General features: G+C 36.4%; 1 protein-coding gene across 5 annotated transcripts in view; it reads right to left on the reverse strand.

Annotated features, from left to right (window-relative positions):
* Positions 1 to 16,819, reverse strand: part of RPGRIP1L (RPGRIP1 like) — a 104,888-nt gene that overhangs the window by 50,310 nt on the left and 37,759 nt on the right. For all 5 annotated transcript variants that reach the window (XM_033218418.1, XM_033218417.1, XM_033218415.1 and 2 more), the window contains 6 exons: positions 10,873 to 10,979; positions 10,515 to 10,565; positions 9,532 to 9,711; positions 8,536 to 8,653; positions 3,855 to 4,307; positions 315 to 466 (listed from right to left, as the gene is read on the reverse strand). In XM_033218418.1, the coding sequence (XP_033074309.1) occupies positions 315 to 466; positions 3,855 to 4,307; positions 8,536 to 8,653; positions 9,532 to 9,711; positions 10,515 to 10,565; positions 10,873 to 10,979 (1,061 nt within the window). The remainder of the gene's footprint in view (positions 1 to 314; positions 467 to 3,854; positions 4,308 to 8,535; positions 8,654 to 9,531; positions 9,712 to 10,514; positions 10,566 to 10,872; positions 10,980 to 16,819) is intronic.

The following is a 16,819-nucleotide window of genomic DNA, read 5'->3' on the forward strand; positions in this document are numbered from 1 at the left end:
AACTGATGAAATTTGAGTAAGGTATGTAGCCTAATTAATAGTATTGCACCAATGTCAATTTCCCGATTTTGAAATTATACTATACTATAGTTATGCAAGATGTTACAATTAGGAGAAACTGGGTGAAGGTTACAAGGGATCTCTTTGTACTATTTTTACCACTTCCTGTGAGTATATGATTACTTCAAAATAAAAGTTAAAAAAAGCCACTTGATGGCTGTGAAAGAAAACGATTTCAGTTTAAAGCATGACACATAAATAAATATTACAAAATTTCTATGTTATAAAAGGGTCTTAAAGCCAAATGAGCTTACCGACTGCATATGCTCTGGCCCCTTAAAATTTGATGTTATATATCCCAAAGCCTTTGCCCTTTCTCGATAAAGTCGAATTGCTTGATCCATGGGAACTCTTAATCGGAACCAGTATTCCACTGTGCCAAAATCTGGGATGTCTCCTTTTGTTCCTACAAATCAATACATAACCCAAGGTTAAAATAGTTTCATACATTAAAATATGTACCAGTAAAAATACATCAATGGCATTATGCATTAAAACTATACATTTTATGCTGAGTAAAATAATATGACTTGCACAAATGATGTGAGATTGGCAAATAGCAGATGAAGAAAATAGCTACTTCTGAAGTATGTTTCATTGTATACTAAATATTATTAAAGAACGACATCAAACTATGTTTGAGATATTCCAATTTGTACTATTTCATTCCTTCTGAAATATATTTTAAAAACCTAAACACTGAATCAAATACTCCACAGATTCTTTTTGATGTTATAGTATAATACTTTTTAAAAATAAGTTGCACTCAATGTTGTCTGACATTTACAATACAAAACCTCAAAATTATAAATATGACGTTCCACATTCTAATTCAAGTTTCAAGACATCTTTGCCACCTTCCCATTTGTATACTATATCACAAGCATAAGGGAAAATGTCATAGCTATGCCAAACACATGTTGCATGCAGTATACCCTTGCACGACGTTTGCCCTAACACCCTCAATACTCCTCTCAACTCAGGCAGTTCTTCATCTGTCTTCTGCGGGGGAGACTTTCTGTATGGCTCCCAGGAGAGTAGAGTATGTCCTTGTTAGGGCACTGATTGCTTTGGCCCATCTGTTCACCAGTCTATTTCTCTAATACGCTGTAAGTTTCTTGAGAGCAAGGGCCATAATTTCCACCAATATATTCCTACCAGAGGAACTAGTATATAAAGGCTACTTAATATTTGTCAAATAGAGAATATTCTATACATAAACTTTTCTGAACACACCAGATTATTACAAATATTACCCCTACTCTCTCCTACTTTATCAATTTTTTTCCCTGCTAATGGATCATTCTCATCAGCATACAAATGTGACTTACTATCTGCCTGCTATAGTTTGAATGTTTGTACCCTCCAAGACTCATGCTGAAATTTAACTATCGTTAAGAGTATTATGAGTAGGACCTTTAAGAGGTGATGAGGCCACGGGGGATCCACCCTCATGGGTAGGACTGGTACCATTATAAAAGGCTGAGATTGGCCCCTTCTTGCTCGCTCCCACCCTCTAATCTTCTGCCATGCTATTATGCAGTAAGAAGACCCTTGCCAGATGTGAACACTTTGATATTGGACTTAGGTATTCTGCTACAGCAGCACAAGACACAGTACGACAGAAGTCATCATTTAAAAATAAGTCCTAAAAGAATAATATTAATGTAATATATATTTGCTTGTATATGCATAAAAGATCTTTGAAGCTGGGTGTAGTGGCTCATGCCTATAATCCCAGCACTTTGGGAGACTGAAGTGGGCGCACTGCTTGAGTCCAGGAGTTCAAGACCAGCCCGGGCAACAGAGTAAGACCCTGTCTTTATGGAAAAACACCCCAAACAAATAAACAAATATCTTTGAAAGAATCTGTAGCCTTCAGTGAGGGGACCCAGGGTGGCTAAGGAAAAGGGGAAGGAGGTAGACATTGACGTCTTTTTGATTTTTGAGTCATGTGAATATATTACCTATGCAATTGATCACTCAATTAATAAAATAAAATCCGTCCCAAGACCCTAAGTCACCCTCCTTCCTTCTTCAAATACTTTCTTCACTTGGTCCCTGGGGTAGCACAGACTCTTGGTTTTCCTCCTACATCACTGGCCACTCCTCAGTTTCCTTTGCTGGCTCTTCCTCCTCTTTCTGGGGCCTTACTTTTGGAGTTTCCAAAGGCTTGGTCCTTGGTCACCTTCTTTCCTTTGTCTACATTCACTCTCTATGTGATTGTATCTATGCTTACGGCTTAAAATATATTCTATATGCTAACAACTCCCACTTTTATATCTCTATCCCTTACCTTCAGATCGGTGTGTCCAACCAACAGCCTGACATTGCCACTTGGATGTCTAATAGGCAGGTCAATCTTAACATGTCCAAACAGAATTCTTGATTTTCTTTATCAGATGTGCTCCTTTCCCAGTTTTCCCTATCTCAGTAAATGGTATCACCATTCTTCTAGCTCCTCATGCCAGAAATTCTTACTTCATCCATTTCCCTCATTATCATACATTCAACTGATAAGCAAGTCTTGAAGGAGAAGTTAATAAAATATGTACTGAATATGACTACTTTTTATCGCCACTTTCATTACCATCTTAATCCAAGCCACCATCGTCTTTCCTTGATCAATGCAATAGCCTGAGAACAGTCCTATTTTCCCTCTTGCCTGCTTCGGACTATTCTTTCCACAGCACTCAGGGTGATTTTTCTAAAAGCTCAGAAAATCCAAACTCCTCACTCTGACCTACAAGGCTCTGCAACATGATCTGGCCCCACCTATCACTTGAATCCCCCCTTTGCCGCAGCCACTGGGCTTCCTGCTGTTCCTCCCACTGTCAGGCTTGCTCCTCCTCAGGTTTTTGCACTTGCTATGGCCACTGCCTGAAACATTCTTCCCCTGGATCCTGGCATGGATCTTCATTCTTTACCAACGCTACCTTCTCAGAGAAGCCCTTACCTGAATTTGCAACCTGCCATTTCTCCCTTTAGCCTCTTGCTCTGATTAACTTTTCTGTATTGCCTATAATCCTCTCTAGAAGGTAAGCTACAAGGGGTAGTTTTGTCTGTCTTATTTACCACTGACCACCGTATTCCCAGTGCCTACTAATAGTGATAACATAAGGTCTTAAAAAAAGTAATAATTTTATAAATAGCTTATATTATTATTTATATTAGTTATAACTATTAAACTATAAATTATTATAAACTATTAAACTATAGTTCAATACATAAATTAATTTATTTATAAATTACATAATTTAGTCAGAGTATCAATACGATAAACATCCGAAGTTACAAGTTTTAAAAAATTAATAGCCATTGTACTGACATCATCAATGACATTTTTTTGGGAGATGGAGTTTCGCTCTTGTTATCCAGGCTGGAATGCAGTGGTGCCATCTCAGCTCACTGCAACCTCTTCTTCCCGGGTTCAAGCGATTCTCCTGCCTCAGCCTCCCAAGTAGCTGGGATTACAGGCATGCACACCACGCCTGGCTAATTTTTGTATTTTTACTAGAGATGGGGTTTCACTGTGTCTGTCAGGCTGGTCTTGAACTCCTGGCCTCAAGTGATTCACTTGCCATGGCCTCCCAAAGTGTTGGGATTACAGGAGTGAGCCACTGTGCTCTGTATCAGTGACATTTAAGATAGTCCAATTAACTGTGGGTAAAGAACGCTGTCTGTGCTCTAAAGGCAACTTTAATATGTAAGAAAAGACAGTATTGTAGAGTACCATATCAATATATAAACCAAATTAGTAATTCAAACACCCACAGCTTATACATCGTACTTACCAACCAAACTTGCTGTACAAAATATTCGGCCGCTTTTTTCAAGCATTTCGTGAAATTTTAATTGACATGCTGCAATTGTTTCATATTCTGTGCTATAAGCTTGGTGGACCTCAAGGGTGATAGTATTCTTCTGGATATATTGCAAAAATAAGTCATTAACATGAACAAGATATTGAGAAGTGAAGTTATATTCAGGATGAAGGCCTCGCACTACGGGAGTTGTCTGTAGTTCAAAATCATAGAAAGCATAGGTACAGAAAGTGACAGGCTCTTTATCTCCAGATGCCTGTAAAACTTCAGAAGAAAAGGTTACTTTGTTGATATGGATTTCAAATAGATTTTCGCCTCGTTCTAAGTGAATGGTTTCATCAAATTCATCAACAGAGTCATCTGGCATGATTTCTGGTTTAAATTTGTACTGCTTGGTGCCATAGGCAATATCCTTTAATTGGGCTGCAAGAGAAGACACACAGTTTAGAGATCAAAATATTGACATAAGAAAATGAAAACTGACTTTTGAAGTGGTAGGAATGAGTACTTCTGGTGAATAGTCTCTATTTTAAATTCTATGACTACACTGTTTTTCTGTAAATAATGCTTTATCGTACAAAAATTTATCATTTCTGTTTTGACATCACCTATTAGGCAACAACAAAATTGCAACCTCAGTTGTAATACAGTCTAAGCCATGAAAAAGGAGAGAAAAACATCAAAAGAAAAAAAGCCCTCTGAATGAACAGCTGAGGTAACTACCTGGCTTTCACCTGCTTCCCTGTCTCTGCTCCACCCATTGTCTTCTTTCCTAAAAAGTCAGTCTCTCTTTCTGCTGCCTCCTTTCCTTTAACTTACTGAGATTTATACTTTTCTTCTTTGTGGGGTGATGGATAAGTTTATTACCCTGATCATGATGATGGTTTCACTGCTATATACATAGGCCAACCAAATATCACCAACGTGAATATCTGCCTTACTTTTCTGTGAAACTGCTCCAGAAAGTCACCAATAATCAATTAATCGCTAGACGCAATGAACGCTGGTCCTTGTATTACTTGATTTCTTTGCTACATTTGACACTGATGAGGATCTCCTATTAGTGCACTCTGTCTTTCTTACCTGGGCTTCCATGTCATCATCTTCTCTGCTTCTCCTCCTATCCTTCTTCTCATTCTTTTGGGATTTCTCTTTCTCTGCTGGTTTTCTGGGCTTCTGTTTTTAATTAGTTTCTTAGTCTACATATTCTCATGAGTGATCTCATCAACTTTTACGACTTTTGTCATTATTAATATGCTAAAGGCTTCCATATTACTATTTTAAATTCATATTTATCTTCTCAACTCCATTCCTATATTTCTAATGTTTTGTTTAACCCTCTATGTAGCTAGGTATCCCACACAACATATTCAAAACAGAATGTATCATACTGTCTTGTTTTTTTGTTTGTTTTGAGACGGAGTCTCACTCTGTCACCCAGGCTGGAGTGTAGTGGTGGAATCTCGGCTCACTGCAACCTCTGCCTCCCAGGTTCAAACGATTCTCCTGCCTTAGCCTCACGAGTAGCTGAGATTATAGGCACCTGCCACCACACTTGGCTAATTTTTAAAATATTTTTAATAGAGATGGGGTTTCGCCATGTTGGCCATGCTGGTCTTGAACTCCTAGCCTCAAGTGATCCATCCACCTTGGCCTCCCAAAGTGCTGGGATTACAGGCTTGAGCCACCGTGCCCAGCCCATATTGTCTTCTAGCTATTTCTGTACTTTAAAGCTCAAGTGATGATTCATTCATTCATTCATCCAAGTTGCCCAAGCTAGATTTCAGAGAGTCAGCCTCAATTCCCCTTTTTCTTTTTTTGAGACTATCATAAAACAGTAACTCTTTTTATTTTATTTGCCTCACATCTATAGGGTCACTACTATTCAATACTGTTTCCTAACTCTTCAACAAATTTGTTCTTGTTCATTTCCACTGTACCTAATTTTATATTTCCAGTTTACTATCCAAATTATTATGGAACTCAAAATGTTTCCTTCCTTCAAATCTTCCTCTTTCTCCTCAATACCTGTAGCATAATCTCCAAAATGCAGTTCTGAGTGTATCACTCCCTACTTTAAAATCCCTCTGTGGTTCTCCAGGTTAATAAGGTTCTACCTCATCAATCAGGGTATAAACAGGGCCTTCACAATTTTGTTCCTTCTGGCTTTATCTCCAGGTTCTCCTCCTTTTTTGACTTTCCTGAATTCCAGTTGGATGGATCTACAGTGCAGTTTCTCAAATGTACTGCAACACTTCATATTTAGGGCATCTTTCCCTGCTTTGCTTACTGCCTGTAATGCCATATATTACTTTTACTTAGTAGTGAATTCTGTCATCTTTAAAGACTCCATACCTACTGTGTGAAGTCTTCCCTGAATCTTGAGGCAGGAATAGGCATTCTCTCCTCAGTGTTTCCTTTTTTTTTTTTTTTTTTGAGACGGAGTCTTGCTCTGTCGCCGGGGCTGGAGTGCAGTGGCCAGATCTCAGCTCACTGCAAGCTCCGCCTCCCAGGTTCACGCCATTCTCCTGCCTCAGCCTCCCGAGTAGCTGGGACTACAGACGCCCGCCACCTCGCCCGGCTAGTTTTTTGTATTTTTTAGTAGAGACGGGGTTTCACAGTGTTCGCCAGGATGGTCTCGATCTCCTGACCTCGTGATCCGCCCGTCTCGGCCTCCCAAAGTGCTGGGATTACAGGCTTAAGCCACCGCGCCTGGCCCTCAGTGTTTCCTTGATACCTTTAGATTTTCTTAGCTTTACACTCTTCATAGTAAAACATAACCATTTATTTACTTGTCAACATCTTAGGAGTTCCATGAGGATGGTGTCTTGATTTTTCCTATTTGTATTCTCCCTGCCCAGCACTTTGCTTAGGATGCATTAGGGGCTTGATCATGTTTATGGAGTAAATCAATGAATTGAGGGGATAAAATATGATGGTTAAAATTTAGTAAGACTTGAAAGGAATAAAAATTCCAAACATTGTGACCTCCCTTTTAACCAAGAAAATTCCATTAAGCAAATTTTTATTGAGTACTACTTGGAATAAAAGGTACACATTGCTCCTCGACTTTTGAAAAACGCTGCTTCATCAGATAAAGACATTTATTGAGCTCTTCTACCCAGATCAGAGTTTCTCAAAGTGTGGTTTGGAAATCCCTGATGGTCTCTGAAACCATTTTGGGGATCTGTGAAGTCACAACTATTTTTATTATAATGCTAATATGTAATCTGCCCTTTTCATTTTTATCCTCTCACAAGTGTATAATGGAGTTTCTTGGAGGTTACATGTGTGATATCACAACAGATTAAATGCAGAAGCAGATATAAAAATCCAGCTGTTTTCTATTAAGCCAGTCTCTAAAAAGATTTGCGAAATGTTAAAAATTTAAAAAATTTTAAACAATGTCCCTCTTCTTGAAGTATTTTTTTGTTTTGGAAAATATAACTTAAAAAAATAAGTACTGTAATTTATGTTAACATGCAATAAGTTTATTATTATTTTAACAAATTAAGAGTATTTAAATTTTTTTAACTTTTAATTTGTTATGATAAATATCAATTAAGTATAACTCATGAATAAAGGCCTTCTCGAACCTCAAAGTTTTAAGAGTGTAAAATTACTGCTGGCATAGACCACTCAAATAAGTATGGTATGTAGTGGACATGGACATGAAAGAGAGACAAAATACTTATCAGTGTAGAACTTACATTGTGGTTACGGAGAATATGCAAAACTCCAACAACTGAAGAACACTTATATGCTCCCCAAACATACAGCTTTTGAGTGCATGAGAAGAAAACTGGGTTGGTAAGTGCTGAGCTAGTTTTTTTCAACATGTAGTCTTGTACCTGCATCTGAATAGCTTGCAGTTATTTCTAAATACAATATAAAAAAGAATGGGCCCCAGGACCTCTAGGGGTGGGGCCCAGGAAACTACATTTTAAACAAGTTCCTCAAGTGATTTTTCTACTTGCTAAAGTCCAAAAATCACTGTAAGGACATTTCAAGTAGAGGGATAGCTAGGAATAACCAGAACCAGCTTCCTAGCACAGGTGAGTATTGTGTTAGGTTTCAAAGCAGGGAAGTGTGTATCTTGGAATCATGGTAGAAAGGAGGTTTAGGCAAAGCAAACAGCAAAAACAAAGGCATGGCAGTGGGCCTGAGCACGACATATCTGCAAAGAGCAGGCAGAGGACCTGTTTGGCTGAGGTGCCCAGGTTGCTTTGAAGAGAAATTAGAAAGTGCTGGTAAATTTGAATCTATAGTAATTTATGAAGTACTTTGAAATCTTGCTTGCAACACTGAATTTAAAAAGCAGTAGGGAATTACTAAAAATTCTTGAGTAGAAAAGAATCAAGGCTGGGTGTGGTAGCTCACGCTTGTAATCCCAAAACTTTGAGAGTCTGAGGCAGGAAGACCGTTTGAGCCCAGGAGTTTGAGATGAGCCTGGGCAACATAGGCTCTACAAAAAAATTAAAAATTAGGAGTACTGCTTGAACCCAGGAGGTCAAAGCTGGAGTGAGCTAGCTATGAATTAGGGGTAAACATAGCAAAAATACATGGTAAGTGCAGATTTGGATGACTTTATAAACTGTTATAAAATCCATTCCTCTAGTTACTGTGGACCAAAAAATCATGTATGCTGTACCTTCGAGTTTCTGGATACGTGCAGCCCTGATATCAAGAAGATGACCATATTGTTCCACTTTGAGTTCATAGTCTTGCTGCAAATTTTCCATCTTACGGGTCACTGCCTCAACCTCTATCTAAAAAATAAGAGATAGTAAGTTTTAACACTTGTGATTAGTTCTATTTTCATTATTCAAAGCAACTATGATTCAAGCATTTTCTAGATCCTGGAAACAGTAGGAGCTATGAACCACGGTTTCCTGACCTCAAATAGCTTACACTTTAGAAAATTATGCTTGGCAATATTCACAAATCAGAAGAAGGAAAAAACTCCAGATTCCTTTTTATGGAGATGTGTTTTCATTTTGTTAAAAGCTAAGACAATACGGTTATGGCATGACTTCAGGATAACTATAACTCACTTGCAGAATGTGCTAATGCTAACAAAGGTGATTTCATTGCCACTACTCATTCTCTAAAATCAGGGACTTTAAAAACATTATTTGTGGTAGGGTACGGTGGCTCAGGCCTGTAATCCTAGCACTTTGGGAGGCCGAGGTGGGTGGATCACTTGAGCTCTGAGTTAGAGACCAGTCTGGCTAACATGGTGAAACCCTGTCTCTATAAAAATATAAAAATTAGCTGGCCGTGGTGGCGGCGCCTGTAATCTCAGCTACTTGGGAGGCTGAGGCAGGATAATTGCTTGAACTGGGAGGCGGAAGTTGGAGTGAGCCAAGATCACGCCACTGTATTCCAGCCTGGGCGACAACAGCAAAACTCTGTCTCAAAAAAAAACAAAAAAAACAGAAAACACCCCACATTATTTGTTTTAAAACTATTTATTCTAATTAAGTACCTAGTTATGAGGCTACATTGCAGAGATGTGATATGTTAATAGGTTACAATAGATGATAATAGATAATATAACAGGTGATAACATATGGTATTTAGAAAAGTACATCATCAGCAGAATATTATAGAAAATGTACCCTCCCCATTTAGTGTATTACATTACCTGATAATCTTTATTAATTTTGTGTTGCATAATTAGCATGTTTCTTGTCTTTTCCAGCTCTTGCACCGTTTCTGCATGAGTTGCTTGCAGCTCTCTCATAGAGCGTTCTAGATCTTTATTAATTTCACTATCTACTTTCACTAAAAAGGAAAGGTCTCCATTTTTTTGTTCTTTTTGAGCCTAAAATAAAAACACGCTTTATGACTGAAACAAAAATTTCTAAGATGTGATTTTATGAATTAATATAGATGTATCAATAAACAATTCATTGATTCATCAATTTTCAATTCATTACTTGAAAACTGATAGAGGAAGTCCTGATATATACATATCAGGACTGCTTCATTCCTGATGGAAAAAATGAAATTTACCTGTTAATCAAATTTGAATATTTGGATAGACAATTGAAACAGTTATAGAGAAATCAAAAAATAGTTTGTTACTTTATAACATATAGAAGAAACATGCACATTTATTTTTATTTCTTCATTTGATTAAAATCTACACTGTGATCTAAAAGGAAGGAAGTGTATTTTTTGTGTCTTCTTGTAAATAACAGAATATTCTAGAACTAAAAACTATCTTCTTGAGATATTTATAATTCAATATTTTACTTAAAGGGTGTGCATCAAGGTCTCTTAGGGCAGAAAATTGTTAATTAGTTAAATAGTGAAGCAGGTAAAAGTAAAATGTTTGTTATAATTATAAGAAAATGTTTTAAATGAGAGTTTTTGAGGTCTGGTTTAATGTAACTTTGATGTCATTATGAAATATGTATACGCTATAACTAAAGGTCACCTGACCACTTTCCTGAATCTTAGTAGTGTTGATACGTTACATATATATTTGTAAAGGACATACTAAGTTTCAGAAGATGGAAGAATAATTCATTCTCCAAATGTAAGGGTTACAGATAAGGGTCATCATTATGCTGAAACAGTTGTAAGCAGACATGAAAATCACAATGAATTTCAGAATGTTACCTTTATAAGTAGGAGAGCTTGACTCAATTCATCAGCATTAATACCATTCTCCTGCAATAGATTAAGTAAAAGCTCACAATGAGTTATGAATGGAAAATACAAGAGACATCCCAAGTATTCAAATTATCCTCATGAAACATAAACTGACTGATGCCATGAACTAACAAACTAAGTCTACAAGACGTTCCAGCACTTCAAAATGTCCCTATGAAACATAAACTACCTGATAGCTTCAGTTAATAAACTGAGTAATTAATATATCTGTATTCTTTTGCTTTGTAGTATAGTGCTTTCTCTATGCATAAAATATTGAGATAAACATTCTGAGTTTTATTTCTTAAATAAGGAAATAATTCACCTGGTTGTACAATTTCATGCGTTTTTTAAGTTCATCAAGTTGTTGCTTTTGTTCCAGATACTGTAACTGTAGTTCTCTATTCTCTTGAACAAGTTTTTCATTTTGATCTTAAAAATAAAGTCAACACAATTGGAAAGGTAAGCAAAAATCAGGTTTAAGAACACATTTCAAATTACTTTAATTCCTGTTACATACCAGTCTTGATCTAGTATTGTTCTGGTCAGAAAGGAAACTGAGCTAGTCCTTCGACAAAGACAGCAGGGGAATGAGGAATAAATGAATACTATCATGTGTCTACCATATGAATCACTTGCTTATCAAAAACCCAAGACATAAGTTCACAGTATTAATATAAGGAAATTGTGGCCTCTGGGACTTCAAAGGAATGTTCTATTTAAAATACCTGAGAAAATGTGTTTCTAAATCTATGATTTTTTACTTACTTATTAAGGGTCCTGAAAAGCATGTGAAAAAAAAATTGTCTTTTAGTTTTTTAGTCGATATCTTCGAATTTTATTTTCCCAACTAAGCATATAGTATTTTTATTAAAACAAGGTAACTTCCAGAACATGGTAGGGGGATGAGGGATGAAATATTACCTCTTGGGTATAATGTACATTATTTGAGTGATGGTTACACTAAAAGTCCAGATTTCACAGCTATCTAATGTACCCATGTGCACTTGTACCCTCTAAATCCATAATAAAAAAATTAAAAAGGAAATTCTGAATCCATATGTAGTCAACCATACTTCCAACAGGTCTATTACAATGGGAGGAATGGATTCTTAAGCCACGCATGGTGGTATCAACAGTAATTCATACGGGTTGGGCATGGTGGCTCATGCCTATAATCTCAGCACTTTGGGAGGCTGAGGCAGGAGGATCCCTTAAGTCCAAGAGTTGAGATCAGCCTGGGCAACACAGGGAGATCCCATCTCTAAAATAAATAAATAAATAAATAAAAATTAGCTGGCCATGCTTGTAGTCCCATCTACTTGGGAGGCTGAGGCGGGAGGATCAGTTGAGCCTGGGGAGTTGAAGCTGCAGTGAGCCATGATTGTGCCACTGCTCTCCAGCCTGGGCAACAGAGCAAGACCCTGTCCCCCCAAAATAAATAAATTCATATGTGCTCTTTATTCACTGAGTTCATGCTACTAATCAGTAGGAATGGACTTGGAGCTAGTGCTAAGAAATGGAATAATGGTTATGCTTGTCTAGGTCCTCAGTTGCTAGGACCCACAAACAGGAGGGTAGAGTAGAATTTAGAAGACAGCAAATTTTTCATAAAGAGACTAATTTTTCACTCCCTGCATTAAACATGTTTAGCTTTTTTTTAAAAAAAGCATAATAGCTAGTGAACAAATCCATAGTATTTGATAATCTCACGTTCTTTTTTTTTTTTTTTTTTTTTTTTTTCTTGAGACGGAGTCTCGCTCTGTCGCCCAGGCTGGAGGGCAGTGGCCGGATCTCAGCTCACTGCAAGCTCTGCCTCCCGGGTTTTAGCCATTCTCCTGCTTCAGCCTCCCGAGTAGCTGGGACTACAGGCGCCCGCCACCTCGCCCGGCTAGTTTTTTGTATTTTTTTAGTAGAGACAGGGTTTCACCGTGTTAGCCAGGATGGTCTCGATCTCCTGACCTCGTGATCCACCCGTCTCGGCCTCCCAAAGTGCTGGGATTACAGGCTTGAGCCACCGCGCCCGGCCAATCTCACGTTCTTAAGTGTACCCTGCTAGAGCTCACTGTGGCACTTAGGTATCCTCCTTTGTTGACTCCCTGTGGACTAACTCTAAGCCGTGTCATCTAAAGTATCTCTACCAATTTCGTCCTGCTCTCAACCATTTATGTTTATCATAAGTCTTCAATTTATGATGTACATTTTTGTTTCCTTTTCTTAAAAAAATGAACACATTTGCCAAGAATTCTTTGAACAAATGCATTTGCATACTGACTGCATTTTAAACAAAAATATGTTTCTTTTATAAGGCATTGTGTTCTCAAGCTATAAATACTACATATAAACAAAAATGTTAAATTACACAGTTAGGAATAAATTTGGATGTTTTTAATGTCACATAATTCTTGGCAGTTTAAAAGTAAAATAATAATAATAATAAAAACCTGTGATCCTAGGCAATACAAAGACATTTTAATATCAAGGCTGGCGCAGCGGCTCACATCTGTAATCCCAGCACTTTGGGAGGCTGAAGCAGGCAGATCACCAGGTCAGGAGTTCGAGACCAGCCTGACCAACATGGTGAACCCCGTCTCTACTAAAAATACAAAAATTAGCTGGGCATAGTGACACATGCCTGTAATCCTAGCTACTCAGGAGGCTGAGGCAGGAGAATTACTTGAACCTGGGAAGCAGAGGTTGCAGTGAGCTGAGATTGCGCCACTGCACTCCAGCCTGGGCGATAGAGTTAGACTCCATCTCAAAGAAAAAAACAATCAAATATACTGTATAAACACTTTTGTCTTATTGTTAGAAGGTTAAAAGGTTATCTTAGAGTATAAATTGCTTATATCTAGTTAACTAAAGAAAAGAATATCCAGGCCAGGCGTGGTGGCTCGCACCTATAATCCCAGCACTTTGGGAGGCGGAGGCAGGTGGATCATGAGGTCAGGAGTTCAAGACCAGCCTGGTCAACATGGTGAAATCCCATCTCTACTAAAAATACAAGAATTAGCTGGGCATGGTGGCACACGCCTGTAGTCCCAGCTACTCAGGAGGCTGAGACAGGAGAAGAATTGCTTGAACCCGGGAGGCGGAGGTTGCAGTGAGCCAAGATTGCACCACTGCACTCCGGTCTGGGCAACAGAGTGAGACTCTGTCTCAAAAAAAAAAAAAAGAAAAAAAAGAAAACAATATCCAAATATGAACAATACTTGAAAATTTTGAAGGTATAGGTTAAATACTTGTCTTTAAACTAAAAATTCAGATGAATAATAAATATGGATTTTTATGAGATAAACTTTTTTGTCAGAGAACAGAGTAAGAACGTGGGTGGGACTCTTTATGTTAAGTTAAAACAACATCTAGACAACATGGTTAGGTAACAAAAAGAAGGCAAATATAGTCCGAAGTATGTAAAAACAAAGGTACTGAGGATAATATAATTTCATTCTCTGGCCAGTAAAACGTTTTAGGGTTTCTAAGGGTGAGCTAAAGTGTGAAGGACATGACTGTTCCATCTTTATCCAGACATACCGTATTTTGATTATTATTTCTATGTTCTAGTCTTCCTTTCCTTTCAAGTTTTCAGAGCAGGGTTCCTATATGTTATTAGGTAGAAATAAACTTGTTTATTTAAATGTTTCCAGACTTTCCTAACATTTGTTTCAACAACGATATCTCCATTCACTGATATTTTTTAAACAAGGGCATTATTAGTAGAAAAATAACTTAGTGGGAGAAGACATTACTGAGTACTGGTAACTTACCTTCTACTGAATTTTATTTAGAATTATCCACTACATTTTTCCTTTCTCAAACTGTTTATTTGGGACATAACTCCTGGGTCTTTAAAAAGTATTAAAATGCTATAGCTCAAAGAGGAAATATACTTGCTGAATTATAATAGGCAAAATCAAAGCACTCTGTACAAGATGAAAAATAACCTCTTTACCTTATGATTTGACAAAAAGCAGGTTAAGCTAAACAGCATTTTATTCAAATGAGATAACATTTCACTCTTTTAAAATTATGTTCTTCCAGCACACCATTAATAAGCAGAGGGCAGAGAACAATTCAACTAAACAATTTTCAGAGCGCCTTTGTGCTAATATCTTCAGCTGTGATCAATATAACCATATGCATTATGCTGAATTATGCATTTCAGCTACAGATAGAAAGGAACTTTCAAAAGCAAGCCCTTAAACACATGCAGTTAATTTAAGCATTAACCAAATGCAAACTGCATTTACATATCCTTCCCCCACAGATTCACACAATCTGAAACTAATTTGTACCTTGAATAAAGAGGTGAGTATTCTCTAAAAATAATTTACCAGTTAGATGAATGACTACAAGAAGCCAGGGAAACATCTTCTGGCAAAGAACACTTGATACATGAGAAGGTAAATGTATGAAGACACTTCAAAGTAAAATTAAACAATTTCAAAATCTGTAATACAAAATGGAACTTTCTAAATATTAAAAGATTTTCTTAAATAGACGGTTACAGTTTTTTTGTGTATTATTTCCCTGGAAGAAATGGTTAAAGGCTGTAATATTTTTCTTATAACCCATTTCCACAAAGAAATGAAAACTTAAATCCTTAGACTTGTAAATTTGAGGTATTCAAACAAAAATAACTGGAAAATAATAGTTGCATTAAAAGTAAAGATTCAGTTCTAGCAATTTTTCTTTAGGAAATAATTGGATAAACATGTAAAAATTTGTGTGGAATTGTTTATAATACTTAAAAAAACTGAAGCTATTTAAATATTCAATAGAAGATTGTTAAATAATCCATGTTACATTCACACACTGGAAAACTGTAACAGCCATTATAAATGATTCTGATGTAGAGTTATATTAAGGAATGATTTTACAATATAGCAAAAAAAGCATATTATAAAACTATATCATTTAGAAATAACTCTGAAAGGACATAAATCAAATATTAGCAGTGATTATTTTGCTGATATTTTGTGGGTTGTGGGATTGATTTTTATAATTTACATATTGGACTTTTTTCATAATGTACATGAGTTACGTTTATTATTTAAAAAATTCCCAAACAGTACAAGAGCCAGTAAAAAAGATGAGGAATAAATTAGATAAATTAAAATAACTTAAGAACTGTAATACAAAGTAAGAACCCTCAGAATTAATTCAACGACAATAAACAGGTCTAACAAAAAAATTAAGATTCTACCCCCCTTAAGAAAAGCTTCTTTACAAAGATCAGTTCAGATATCCAAAAAATAACAGCTTTAGAATTCTTGATATTTAAGTAAATACAGAAAGCATAGAAATAAAAAAAGTTTACTTCATTTCCTTTCCTTTTAAGAACGAGCAATTTATCTGCTCTTGGAAAAGAGAGAGGGAATATAGAGCACTTCCACTTTTTTTACCTAAACAATAATTTATTGAGCAATTACTAAGGCAAAGCACTCTGTTAGGTATTCGATACTGCACATTAAAGTCAGGAACTGTATGTATTTTTGACATGAAAACTTAAAAAAAATCCACCAGGTCAGAAAACCTGTCATCACCATTTTATTCCACTCATAGTCTTCTAGAGAAAAAGTCATAAAAAAATCTATCATCAAATGTAGTCACTTGGTGAATAAACATTGTACTAGTGTGTTTCATTGAAATTAAGACTCCATTGATTATGTGTTCCAATTTCAGACTTGCTAAAATGTGAAAATAATGTCACACTGAAATTTAAAAATGCTATCACTTATAAAATGCAACTCAATATTAGAGATGTTAAAATATGAAAAGATAATGTTCCTTACAGTCAGTGACATATGGCATTGTGGTCTAAATAAAAACATAAGAATACTATCTAGAAACATAACTGTTTTTTAGTGAGTCTGTATTAAACTTTTAAACATTCTCACGCAACTGAATTGCAAGTGTTCAAAAGGAGCATACGACTCGGTTTATCTAGGGCATGAGCAAACAGATAATGACACTTAAAGCAAATAATTCATTTCCCCTGTTGTGCATTTGTGTGTATATCTATGTGTGTGTAACACAGTAAAATTCAGACTTCTTTAATTATAATTCTTTTACTTCTATGAGATCTGTGACTTATACTGAAACTTATTAGTGATTATTATTTTAGCAGGGGGCACAAAGCTTCCTGGCATTTAAGTTCACTGTCACAGAGCAGAATTAGACATTTCATCAGAGATTTTCCCTATTCGAACTCTCAGAACGGCAAGCTACTATGTCTGCCAATCTCTGTCATCTTACACTAGTGTTTTTAT

The sequence above is a fragment of the Trachypithecus francoisi genome, unplaced genomic scaffold (genome assembly GCF_009764315.1).
Source record: "Trachypithecus francoisi isolate TF-2019V2 unplaced genomic scaffold, Tfra_2.0 Lachesis_group10, whole genome shotgun sequence".
In the NCBI taxonomy this organism is placed as follows: Eukaryota; Metazoa; Chordata; class Mammalia; order Primates; family Cercopithecidae; genus Trachypithecus; species Trachypithecus francoisi.